The sequence below is a fragment of the Temnothorax curvispinosus genome, unplaced genomic scaffold (genome assembly GCF_003070985.1).
Source record: "Temnothorax curvispinosus isolate PA1 unplaced genomic scaffold, ASM307098v1 QBEX01013717.1, whole genome shotgun sequence".
NCBI lineage: Eukaryota > Metazoa > Arthropoda > Insecta > Hymenoptera > Formicidae > Temnothorax > Temnothorax curvispinosus.
The window spans coordinates 887677-901518 of record NW_020223497.1 but is presented as its reverse complement, the minus strand read 5'-3'; the positions used below and the strand labels follow the sequence as shown (position 1 = coordinate 901518).

Sequence of the window (13842 nt, the reverse complement as noted above, 5' to 3'; positions counted from 1 at the left end):
TGTAGTAGGTCAATAAAATACGTAACCATACTTGATAATTTTATGTAATTTAACAAGTCGAATTAATAAATAGATTTAAATGATTTTCTTTAACTTTTTTGGAAAAATCTTGCATAGAAATTGAATTATATTATACACTTGGACGTACATTTAAACTTGTGAATTAATGCAGAGTTCTTTAGCCAGACCTAATTCTAATTGCGCAATATAATAATCTAACAATCTGGCTATTGTTTAATTGTTTGAAAATGCTCACTTAAATTAATATTAAGTTTGCTAATGATCATTTGAAATTTACTGCTACGACGTAACGTATAGTGTGATAAGCGGATATTGTGTAAATGTGGGGTGTCACCGTTTTAGGCGACAACGAAGAACACCAGTCAGAATTGTACTGCCGACACAGACAAATGAGGATCGGCGCATATTTCGTCTTTAGTCAAGATAAGATAAGAAACGGCACGTTTCGCGCATTAGGGCCGCAGCCATTCCTGTACATTAGCCGGCAAACAATGATAAAACTTAGCGTTGAAATTGGATGGCTTTAATCGAGTGGAATGTCTGGGGACAATCTTAAGTTATCGTGTTTCGCCGTTGTCTTGACGTAACTAATTAAGTGAATCGTGTTGGCTCACCGTAGGATGGTGCACCCGGCGTGTTTCTCGAGCGCGTAATTTACAACTCTTTACCCAATTCTTCATATTTCAACTGTAACCGGGGAAAATGCGAGATAGAATGAAATAGAAATAACGAATCATGTCTTAAATTATAAATTATAAGTGTAAAGTTACATTGCAGTCCTTAGTTATTTATAGGTATTATATATTAAGTAGATTTGAACAGGGACGATAGAAAGAGAGGAGAGGGGGAGAAAGCGAGCGAACGAGAGAGAGAGAGAGAGAGAGAGAGAGAGAGATATATATATATATATATATAAAATAAGTAAAACGATAATTCTTGCTAAAATCAATGAAACTAAGGAAAGTAGGTTACTGTGGCTCATTAAATATCGTTTGTAAGCCCGCATTGGCAAGCTGTACAGCGTGAGTATAATACGGCGCCAGGTAGAACAAAATCGCTTAAGTAAAAGTTACACAGCTTGATGAGAGCTTTCAGGGCACGTAGAACTTTACTTTCCCTTCTATTTACATTTTTAACTTGCTGGCCGACCCAGCGCAGCGGGCTACGCCGACGCCGTGGCCTTTTAACTCCGGCTCTCTAAGATAAAGATGCTCTCGTACCGTCAAAATGGAATAAAATTTGGTTTTATCCTCGGTCCCTTCCTCTTCGTTCGCTGCAGCGAAATTTTTTCCCCTAATTTTTACCATTGTAAAATTTATTCTACGAGAGACTCATCTAGAATTATTTTTACAATGCGAGGGAGAGGATCTTGTGATGTAACTTTAAAATTTTAATTATCAATTATTTATATTCGATAAATTGAGCAATCTCGGCGGTTTTAATTACGATAAGCATAGATAAGTAATAAGATAAAAAATCGATAATAATCTAAAGAATGGAAGTAAAACTTTAATTTTTTTCAAAGAAATATTGCAATTTTATACTTTACACGAATACAATGAGAAGTTATTTTTATTATTTTTTTTCTATGTTATTTTTCTTAAAGCATTCTTTCCGAGAGAATAGTTTTTAGCTGCTTTTATTCGTAAACATCTGTACCCCCGATAATAACTAATAAATATCTGGCCGAGTTTAACGGAGCAATCGTCAACAGCGAAGTCATTGTCAATCAGTTAATAACGTTGTACGTTATAGTATTTAGTAAGTTTGGTGATTGTTCTCTCTCGTCTCCAAACTAGGTGGAAAGCTGTCGATGCAAAAGCAATTATCGAACAGCTGTCACGACATCAATACCTACCGCGTGAACTATTTTGAAGTGAAACTTTTAAGTTCGTAAAGGGAAATTGTTGATCCTCGTATCGAGTTCTTATCACTGGCAAACTTCGCAAACCAATTTAAGCAATGAAATTTGTTACAATCTTAACTACTATTATGTTAACTCCAATAATTTCTTTTATTGTAACTGTTGCACTCGTTGTTGTATCTTAATGTAATATTGTATCACTCCGCCAATGAAATAAAGTCACAATTGTTGCCTTTCTGGTAATTAAAACGATAAAAGAAAATTAACGAGCGATTCAATTACCGTACAGCTAAAGCGGCAATAAGTTCATTTATTTGGCTAATTGAAGAATTGGCCAAGAGGGAATGACCACGACCGTTCAAAGTCATAAAAGGCGAGGACTTTCCATGAAAACCCCCTTTATTTTGTCCTGGTAGCGTATAAGATATTGAGCACGGATTTACGAGTATATCTTGTTTCCCAAGTAAACAAGCATGATAAGAACATTTACAGACTTAGCCAATTTGAAGAGCGGAATATCTTGCAGCTGATCTCTCACGAATGCAAAGTCCTTACGCTGGTCTCTACGCAAACTTTGAGGCACGATTAATAGCCGCTGTTAGTGATTGATGTTGACATTAGTAGCAGGGCTGGGAGCGATATGACTATTTCGTTAGGGGTCGCTGCGCCAATGATCGATCCACAGTCAATATACTAACACTAGGACGAGCCATCGAATGTCGATTAGGTGGCAACCGTTCTCTCGAATTTTAGTTGACTCGCACGGTGACAGAGATCGGGCTTCTGCCTTGACGAGCACAACGTGCGCGATGCTTTATTGCCTCTGAGCGTCGTTGTCCGACGTGTTTTAGTAGCGGATTTACACCTAGGTTTTCTATCACCGCAGATTTATGACGCGCTCGTTTAATTACTTGGTGATGAAGCGCTAAGTCTTTCCCCGAAGTTGCAATTAGTTAAATGAAATGACGTGTGTGTGTGAGTAATTATTTCATTAAACAGAATCTTGCAAATCCTGTAGAAAGAAACATTAATCTGAGAGTAGCTTATCTGTTATTTATTTATTAGACCGATAAAGTGATTGCTATATAATGGAGAAATCAACATTTTGCTATTTTCCTATTTCTTAAATTAAATTAAACAAGTATTGAATGGTGAATATTTAATATTAATTTCTTAATCTTTTTCAAATATCTAAATACAAATTGTGTCGACATTAAAACATTACATAATGTCGTGTTTATTCCGCATTGTAAAATATACATTAATTTATTCGGCGAATATTTTGCCGAATGTTGTAAAAGAGAGACAAAAATTTTAGTATTATTCTTTATTATTTTTTTTTAATTCTTCTCTTTTAATTACCTTTTGAAAGATTATTGGATTCTCTCACATATAGAGCATACATATTATGTCTTTTTATTTTCTCTTTAATATTCCGCGAACAAGGTACGAAAAAAGCTCTCTGCTCTACACACGCCACGTATCGAATCGTAAATCGTGACCTCGAAATTGCACGTAACATATTAACACGTGTACATTACAGCTGGTCGTAAAGTGTTCAATGTCCCGCGACGTGTGAACAGGTGACGGCGCAGACCAGCCGTGTGATTCTTTTGATCACACAGTGCATGTATAGCTTGCGCGCGACTCGCGGATGTGCAACGCGAATGATAATTTCGCCGCAGCAGAGCAGGAAACGTACTAGTTCGTGCGTGGCTCGCATTAGCGACAGTGCATAACGGTTTTTACGGCGGGACTGATGAGAAATTATTTCGCCGCGGAATAAAAATGTTTACGCAGTAAAAGCAACGGCATTCGTTCCTATTTTACTCGTGATAACTTTTCGGCTTTGTCACGTCTCGTTCGCCGGTGGCGCGCAAACATGCGCTATCCGACCGTTGCGGAGTTCTGCATGAAACACTTTTTCTCCTCTTTTTTTAAAATGATAGACGCGTATTTATCGTTTTGCGCTGCAAATGTACGTGGGATATCTAATTTTGCATGCGAAACGAAATTACGTTTTGCAAATTCGAGGGATTATTTACAGCGGGGATAATTGAATATCGCTTTTATGTCTTTCGGTGTACACGCGTGATTCGCACTCGCAAGTTCGTTCTAATATACTTTCATAATTTGAGACACGCTGTTACAATAATTTTCAACGCTGTTATAATAAACAAATTAATTCTCGTTGATATTAATACGTGCTCTTCCACGTATATAGATTATTACCGCGCGTTTATAGGTTATTACGTTTAACATCACAATGTCGCTTTGCGATATCGATTGATGTTACTGTACCGTCGAAAGTAACAACTTTTAAATGCCATATTGCGCGACGAAGATTATTTTTTGACGATAAATCGTAAGTAGTTCACGCATCCATTTAATTAAAAAGGTGGTTCCATTTTTTATGTAATATGGCGTTACGTTAAAAACATAAAAACAGCCGAGAAAGCACCGGACTGACCGGACTGCAAGTGTGTGCATGTAGCTTTGCGCGTGTTGCATACTTCATGAAGGATAAAATATGAAATGCTGCGGTGCTGCGATTAAAATTTCATGGACAATCGATTGCCATCTCGAGCGAAAGGCACGGATTTCACGCCAATGTTTCTATAATTTTCAACGAAACGTTCAATATTAGTTGGCCACCATTTTCTTTTTTTCTTACGCAATATTTTTTATTCTCATTTTACATTTTCATTCTCGATATTTTTTTCACCGTCGATACTCCGGATTCATGAAATTTATTTAATCTCCTTGTCTCACCGTATCACGATTTAATATGCAGAAAAACATTACTTCAATATCAATTATACAAAGTTTTAATCAATTGTACATAATCATATCATGACATTTAACGCGCAAAAGCAGATATTACTTTTTTTTTTAATTCAGAATTATATAACGAGGAAACAGTCTCGTTAAATTTGGCATGAATTATGAAGCATAGAGCCGAATCACGATCCTTTTGCTTAAATATATTCATAACGAATGAACATAGTGTACTCGTAGTTTAGTTTCCTTTGGTAACATAATTAGCCAGCTTACACTGAAATCATATATCCACTTGCTATAAGGCACAAATATAATTACGTACCTCTGTGTATGTTTGAAGACTCACGTCAGACACAGCAATTATCTAGTCGACTGAGTAAATTCGTCTAAAGACTCATAGCGAGAACGTAGTTTTCAGTGTAATAATTAGATACTTGATACACCTTGACGTGTTTGTAAATATATATAAAGTTGTAGTCATATTATGGCAGTTAATGTGCGTCCCATCGTTTTATTTTATTTTTTTTACCCTATTTTCACTTGCAAGAGATATATTTAGTTGTTACCGCATACACATGTAACAATTGTTTATGAAAAGTATCAGGAAAACTAATTATATTCCCATTTCTGTACTTGTAATCGGCATATTTTAAGAGACGCTCAGTATAAGTGAGTTGCATTCTATTATACTTCATCGTCGTATTTCTTATCTTTGCTTATCACCTTCGGAATACTGATAAAAGTACTATCAACACTATTCGGATTTTATTAAGCAATTAAAAGATATGGCACACGCAATTAGTCGAAGACATGCCTGTAAAAATGGCCTCTGTACAAATCTTTATATTTTTCAAAGTAGGATTTGTACATAATACGTGTCAAAATCATATTATGCCAACATATGGCAACAGTTAATGCATGCTTCATCTTTTTATTCCCTCTTTTTCTCTTTCTAAATTTACTCTATTTTCACTTGTATAAGAGATATCTTAAATAATGATATTATAAAAATATCAATTCTCTTTAAATCAGATCTGCTATGAAAATTTCATAACCAGATAGAATTTTGATCGTATAAAATAGCGACAACTCGCGTGACGGGATAGCAACGGAATTTCGCGACGTCGTCGGCTAATTGTAAGCATTCCCAAGTCACTAATTAGAAAACTAGAAACTGCGAACGTTATCTCGCTCGGGAGAGATAGCAAGCTTGGAATAACGCGGCCGGAAGAACTAGAACCATATTGTTTGAATTATGATGTAAATAACTTGAAGACATTACTAAGACCCGCGGAAACTTCCCAATGAACGCACTGATTCTGAGCTATTTTATATACAGTATATTATCAAAATGAATACACTGAGAGTGCATTCTATTGTGTAATGGCACGTAAAATATGGATTCTATTGAATTCATATTTTTTACTTTGTTAAACTCGAATTCTAGAAGAAAATTAATTGTCAACAATCCTAAAATATAATTAATTACGCGGAGTGCACAAGTAACTTTGATAAGTGTGTCTCAGCGTTGCGATATGCTGATACTTTCTTTGGTTTTATCGTGTCAGCGAAACTGCTTCGCGAGACGCGTCGCGTCCGAGTAATTCGTCACCTTTAAATCCGCTTGGATCAGTCATTCTATAACGAAGTGTATCGTACGTGCTGTGCACAAAACAGAATAAGATAGTATAAGTAAGTTGAATTAAAAATCCTTTTTTTTAAATTACTTGAATATGTTCTTTGCTCACTTATAGAATAGCATCAGCGTTTAGCAGCTGTATAGACAGTAAATGTTTTCGAAGAATTTTCTGTCTTCGTAAACTTGTCAACAAAATTTTAGAACTTGAATGTCGCCGCAATTCCGTATATTAATACAACGCATTTGAAATGAGCCGCGTATTCTTGCACTAATTACGTATACGATCTTTATATAATATTTAAATATTCCATCAATTTCCGACAACAAAGATATGGACCATTTTGCTTATACCTTATTCCGTTCTTTCATTTCCATTGACGTTCGGAGATGTCGTGCGGTTATTTCCTGAAAAATAACCCGAGCGAAAAGTAAGTCAGGATCCGGAAGACCGTGAAGCGTTCCAGGAATACAATGTGCCATTTAAGTTTCGCGATCCGTGGAGAGACACAGAATGGAACGACTTGTGTCGCGAGAATTTTTCATTTCGTATCTCAAATTTTGTCCCATAAGTATGAAAAAAAAATCATAAATTGTAACGACTATCGAGCGGCGAATGATTGAATAATCCTGTTTTTTAAATTGTAATTTTTGTGAAAATAATGTATTCAGGGTGACGGGAGCTGCGTCGAACAGCTCCCATGATTCATTTGGTAGGGACTATTAGGGGTGTTATGATATAATCAATCATTCACGCTGTAGAAGTTTGTTGGAAAAACATATTTGCATTATGCACACATAGACACAAACACATAATCGAATCGCGCAATGTATATTGACTAAAACTGAACAAAGCACTGCGAAAAACCTATTACATTCTTCATTATTATTAATCTAAATTGCAGATGGATATCTGCATTAAGTATACATATATTTATTCCGCAAATTTTAATTAATGACGCGTTAATCTCATTTAAAGCATGATTAAATAATATGAAATTAGCGAATTAATATAGCTGCAAAATGGCGGATAATTTAGATGTTATTAGATTTGCAGAAAATTGTAATTTGAATTTTACTTTGAAGTTACAAAAGCGATACATTTTCATACATCAGATCCGTTTTAATTATAACCGCGAAATACTCTGTTACGCCATCATGTTACGCAATGTTTACTTAATATATTATTTATAGTATTTTCAACGTAGATAGTTACAATTGCTATGTGATAGGTCTTTGTATCTCGCATTAAACACTATGAAATAAACATTGTGTTTGGTAGGAAATATCCATGATACTTCTGTTGTAAATAACACATTAGTGACTAATTAGTCTTTCGTTATTTATTTTTTGTCTTGCATATTATATTTAACATATCGTATTTTACAATACGACGAATTGTATATCATGCATTATAATAATTCATTTTGTATAAAATTTCCTTAATATGAAAACGCGTTTTTGAAATATTACTAATGTTACGCAATCTATCCTTTACGAGACACTTTTCTACGTCTATTACCGCTGTAAAATTGCTACGTAATTTACACAAATTTCATTCTGACGCTTTCATCCCGCGACATAATTTCTAATCTTGAAATCGATATAATTTCGGTGAGTCTAAATTTCGATGCTACGGAGACGCGCTCGAAAGCGATCTTGGTCTCTTCGTGGACAATGTCCACCAGTATATAGGAAAATTCAGGTTTCTCTCGTGTACAGCATTGAAAGTTGGGTTTACCGAAATTATGACGGTCTCAACGCCCAAACTCTCGGATTCTTAACGCAATAACTGCTTAACGCAAACTGCCACTCCCTCACGTTTGTTTCTCGCGTGCACAGTGGACGCGCGGTTGAACATGTTAAAGTCGCTCGGTATCGGAGCGAAAGATTTATCCTTACCGCCTTTACCGCCCACGGTTATCCAGGCGAGCGCAATGGCGAGCGACAGCCGGGCTGGTAATGCCGTATCCACGAGCGCCAGCGCATCCGGAAATTGCACTACCGTCGTCTACGCATTTCCGAAGGAGGATCACGTAGTGCTGGGATACCTGAATGAGTGGATCAATGCCTACTCCTTCATAACGAGTGAGTACACCAACGGTCGATCGTTACTTTCAGCTGGTAAAACGCGCGCTGTTTCTATCGATCCCCGACGACTCTTGCCAGGGTTGGATACGATAGGGTAGTTTGCCCCACGACGGCAGACGTTGGCGACAGATATTTCTCGTTGTATGTAGCTGCCTGAGCATCCTATGGTATACATGCCTATAACGAAAGATACCTTGATTCTTGCCGAGGCCTCCGGTTAATATTGAACAGTTCAATTTTTTGGATGTTAAGACATATTTTATAGTCTTTAATTGTTGTATCTCAATTAGTGCAGCAGTTTTTGTATTTTGTCTATGGCATTTGATACCAAACTGATCAAAATTGACCGGTTTGTATTCTGGCCTCTCGATTGTAACCGCTGATTGATTCCTGACTGGCAAATGTAAGCATTGTGTGTTTGACGTTGCATTTTAGTGGCAATATTTAGTAGGGCATGTTAATTGGTTTTTTCTTTTGTCTTATGGTTCCCGAATTTTATTCGAGTGCCATGTTGGATGCGCTTGTCTATGCGTGCATAATAAACGATCTACATAGACAATTTTGCAATTGGATAAAAGCAGATGATTAAAACGCATAAGAACGAATAAAAACAAGAGAAATGATGTGCTTTTCTTTTATATATTTTTGATAACGCTTGAATCTGCTATTGCCGATATTTCACGGAGACGAAAGGAGGAAAGGAAGAAACACGAGGTTTTTAAGTATTCGTTTAACGTGATTTCTGCAGACAACCAAGAAAAGTTCTACCTCTACATTATTGTATCGGTCAGCGCCGGTATACTGCTCTTTCTGGGGTTGGTTATCGGCCGTCTATTAATCAGCCGGCATCGCGCCAAGAGGGATGCAAAGTTCCACGCGAATAACGAGACCCTCCCGAATGGATTCACCGACGACATTTCCGAGATCGATGCCGACATCGATCTCACCACCCCGGTCGCAGTGCCAATGCAAGACGCAAGGTAAATATCTTACTCTTCGACAAGAAAAGAATGACCTCTTCCGTTATTACGCGAGTTAATAAAATCACTTCAATGTGTGTCTCACTTTTGTTTTTTTTACTTACTACTATTCAGATCTAAAATAACTGATCACTCTACACTGGAAAAAAAATTATCTGCATTTTAGTGAATATATTAGTTTGCATACGACTGTGACTCCATTTACTAAAATAAAGAAAATTTTTCTTTTCATTTCCGTTTCACTTATTGTTAGTATATGTGTACTGAAAAAATATACTAATAAAAAATTAATAAGGAAAATGTTCCTCATTTTAGTAAATGGAGTCACAGTTGTATGCAAACTAATATTTTTTTCTCAGTGTAGATATGTGTGAAACCAAAACACGAGATAGCGATAAGAAGTATTTACTCGAGATTTAAATAGAGTATAATTGTTTTGGAAATTTTTAAACAACTTTAATCTTAAATAATTTTTGTTGCTACTTTTATTTCACTCTTAATAATAAAAGAAAATTCTGGAAATTTTATCACAACCTTATTTTTTTACATTACATGGAAGAGCTTTTTGTATAAAAAAGCTAATTGTATAATCTAATTATCTTTCCTGTATTTTGTAGATTGCCCGAAACTCAGTTGGCCGAGAGGCTCCATGGCGAACGTTATTACGGCGACACGAGGATACCTTTGTCGCCGACAAGCATCCACGCCACGTCGGTACCTCACCCAACCAACACGGGGATGCGCGTTGATCTCGGGAACCACATGGTCGGCACGGATAATCTCCACACGATTCTCCGCACGGAAAATCCCCGGAACCTCAACAGCAAAAGCTACTACTATGGCTGACAGGAGGAAGGGGTTGTCCCGCGCGAGGGACGACCCCCGTCCTTGAGCCCGGTACCGGAAGTTAGCACGCGAAAATATTGCTTTTAATTGTGAAAACGGGAACTCGGATACGGCAGAGGCGGGCGCGCCGCACTAAGCCGCTGTAAATTACGTTGAAGACGTTAAACAAATTACCATTTGTTGCGCCGAATTATGGTACATATTGTGACAGTGCGATCTCAGATTTGTCAGTCGTCGGACGCCGAACGGTGAGCGTCCGTCGATGTTCGTTAAAACAGACTGGGCTTGTATATCTGTAAACGTGTCGTCCATTTCGAGGGTTTGCGAAAATTCTCGATTAGAAATGTATGATCTATCGTCATACAAAGTAAGGGTGGGAAGGGGAAGTAAATGAAATATATAGTTAGCACATATATTGTCTTGTTGCGATATTACAACGAGAACGATGATGATCGATTTGTAAATGTGTATAAGAAGACTCGAGTGGTTTCTTCGAATAGGACTGAAAGTAGCTTTAAGAACCACCGCAAGCATTTTACATCTGAACTGTGCGTTCAAGCGCCCTGCAGTTACAGAAAGAACAAAATGCAATCAGACACACGTGACAGTGTTCACCGAATGTTGTCGCTTTTCCGAATCATAAAATGGTATTGAGAAAGTAAACGTATATTGCGAAATAATATTTATTTCTTGAATTATATTAAACTATAAAATTGATGGATTGTGTTTCGTTGTTTAATAGGTAGACATATCTTATGGAAACTGTGTTATCGACCTTGTCGACTCACGATCGATTTACTCGTTGTATACCTTATACTCACCGTATACTCAACTGTATACCCACGGAAGAAACTCACGGAGCGAGTTCCATGGAGCATATCGATAACCTGCCGGTAACATTTCGCCGATAACAGACTTCTGGAATACTTCTTATTCGCAACTGGTTCGTAGCGACCTGCGCTATATCAGTGGAAAGAAATCAACAGATTTCCAACATTTGTCTCGAGAAAGTCGACAATGTGAAAAACAACTTGGAACATTGAACTGTTTATGAGCGATGATTTTGTATATAATTTCCTCAGTATCGAAATCCAAGCAGGCCAATTTCCGTGAAGTCTGTAAAGGCAACCGTGTTAGAAAAATCCGTACCACCCGACGTTTCTTAAAAACCGATCGCCGCTTGTGCGCCAGTTGAAAATTATTGACCACCGCTGAAGGGGGCAGCGGCCGTACGCGATCACGCCCATCAAAGAAACTCAAGAAAAAAAATCTCTCAACGAACTTACAGCGGTTTTGTACATCGAAGCTGCCACAGTCGCTGCCATAGTCGAGACGATTTTTATAGAAAATTGATATGTATGTATATCACTCTGTAAATAGAGACGTGTAATGTACAGATAAGTAAGCAAGAGAGAGAGAGAGAGAGAGAGAGAGAGAAAGAAAGAAGGGGAGGCACGGTACCGAGATCTTAAATCGGAAAACGGTCGGAGATTGTAACTGGAGGGTTGTCCTTCTCGTGCCATAGAATCGATTTTGCAATTGTGCGGGAAAGCGGGAGAGCGCGCGTCTGTCGAGCCAGCGGAAACTCTCCCTCGCGGACGATCGCAAGGATTAGTACGTAATAAACAGAGCTCGGATTTTCCTTCCTTCCTAAGGCACATAAAACGAGTGTGCGTTTTTTCGCCGGTGATGCGCAATCTTGTTTGTCACTTATGCTCTCTCTCAGCTGGCTATTGATCGCTGTAAGATTGTACAGGAGCAATGACAGAGAGTCGCGCCGCTGTTCAGCGAAATCAGAATGTCACGAGAAAGTCGTATCTAGAAGCAATCTGACGAAGCGGAACTGATTGAATTGTCTAATTCCGAATTTAATTGCATTTGGAGTCCGTCGGTTTAACGGAGCTTAAAAATACGAGTGTATTTTTTTTTTTAGAGAAAGCTTTAGCAGTCCTATTTCTTTAGACAAAGCGTAATTTTATTTTTTTTTTTCTTAAATGTGAGAAACTTTAATTTTTACATTTCTTACAAAATTTTTTATTTTTTTTTGTAATTCCATATTTCTTATAATTTTCTATTTCTCAGAATATTTTCTGATTTTGATTGAACACGATAATATACCCCTACCTGTATGAGAAATGAATCAAGATTCCATTTCGTAAGGAAAAATTACGATAGATTGCGTATCACACGGGACCACGCCATTATTATTTGTATGAGCCGTATTAATGTAATTTCGCTCAACTGCCCGTAGTGTACGACAAATCCGAGCTCGAGCAAGCCCGTTCGCGTTGCTTGTTTGTATGTCGTTCGGTAAGTCGTAATTCCCTGAGCTCCACACACAGAGAATGTCGTTATAACAAATCGATCTCACGAGCATCCGGCGACGCGGAGTCGCATTTTCGACACATCAGCGAGGTCGTTAACGCAATAACGCCCGCACCGATCGTTATATCTTTAAGGGCTAGGTCATCAGTTAGATAATATGTCGAAGTCGTCTGAACATCAATGGAATAATTTGACACCACGACCTCGCGCGGGGTCGCGATCATCAGGGACATATATCATTCTCGCGGATTGATTTTTCGCCGAGACGAAAAATATGTGCGAATCTAAATAACTCGTGCGAGAAGATACATGTTTACTAGTACATACACACTTACATACTTACACATTAAACATATTTTTTTATGTAAACATAAATATTTTTTTTTATATACACCTGTATAGTCATCTATATTTTCACACGATAACTAACGACTATTGATACAGTCGATATTTTATTTTCGCGTCTCTGAAAGAAAAATTAAAGCTCTTTGCGAGAAGGAAGATTCGTTGGATCAATCGACGCACGTGTTTCTTTTCTTCTGATATACATTTTAGCAACAATTTCACGAAATTTCTTTTTATTTATTTATCTATTTTTTTTTTAATCTTCTCATTTCCTTGTATGAATGAATATGGCAAACGAATCGATTACTCCGGCAAGCGATTATCGGTCACTGAAAAAATTATTTTCTTCCACGAAACAGGAATTAATTTTATGTTCGACGTTATTTTCTAATCTACAAATTCTACATTTTACAATTATTTGTTTTCATTGTAATCACAAGCCGCGGATATAAAATTTATAATCAGAATTACACGAAGGTTTATTTAATTTAATAGATAATATAAAACTATTCCGGTAACGCGCGGAATAATTAATACATTTTTAATTTCTTATTTATTTATCTTTCCAGTTGTCTCTAGTCACATTTTACGTCAAGAAATATCGATTTTAAAGACTCTCCGGCAATATCACGAGCAACATCGATAGAAAGACAACTCGATTTCCGCGAGCCGGCGATTCGAATCATACCAGTGTAACCGAACGTGTAATCGAGTCGTCCCGACAGAAAATATAATTCCCGAGGGCCGTCATCACGCGGCTTATACGCTCAGCGAGATCCAAAAACTTCGGAAAACGAGTTCCTTCGCGGTTGAGATGCAATTACGTAGCCTTGCGGGTGCGTGTTTTTTTTAATTGGTCTACGTTAATTAAGGTTTACGTACCGCAAAGCTGTGGATGGGTCCGCCATCCGGAAGAAAATCCTCTCATCAGCGCGAGAATGGTTCTTCTTCAT

The 13842-nt window shown here is 37.4% G+C and overlaps 1 protein-coding gene across 4 annotated transcripts in view; it reads left to right on the top strand.

The window, feature by feature from the left end:
* Window positions 1-13359, top strand: part of LOC112463850 (protein eva-1) — a 156817-nt gene extending 143458 nt beyond the window's left edge. For 3 of the 4 annotated variants that reach the window (XM_025030477.1, XM_025030478.1, XM_025030476.1), the window contains exons 7-9: window positions 8145-8390; window positions 9142-9373; window positions 9991-13359. In XM_025030477.1, coding sequence (XP_024886245.1) covers window positions 8145-8390; window positions 9142-9373; window positions 9991-10219 — 707 coding nt within the window. In that variant the 3' untranslated portion in view covers window positions 10220-13359. The remainder of the gene's footprint in view (window positions 1-8144; window positions 8391-9141; window positions 9374-9990) is intronic. The other variant, XM_025030479.1, reaches the window with a different exon arrangement.
* The last annotated feature ends 483 nt before the right edge of the window (window positions 13360-13842 follow it).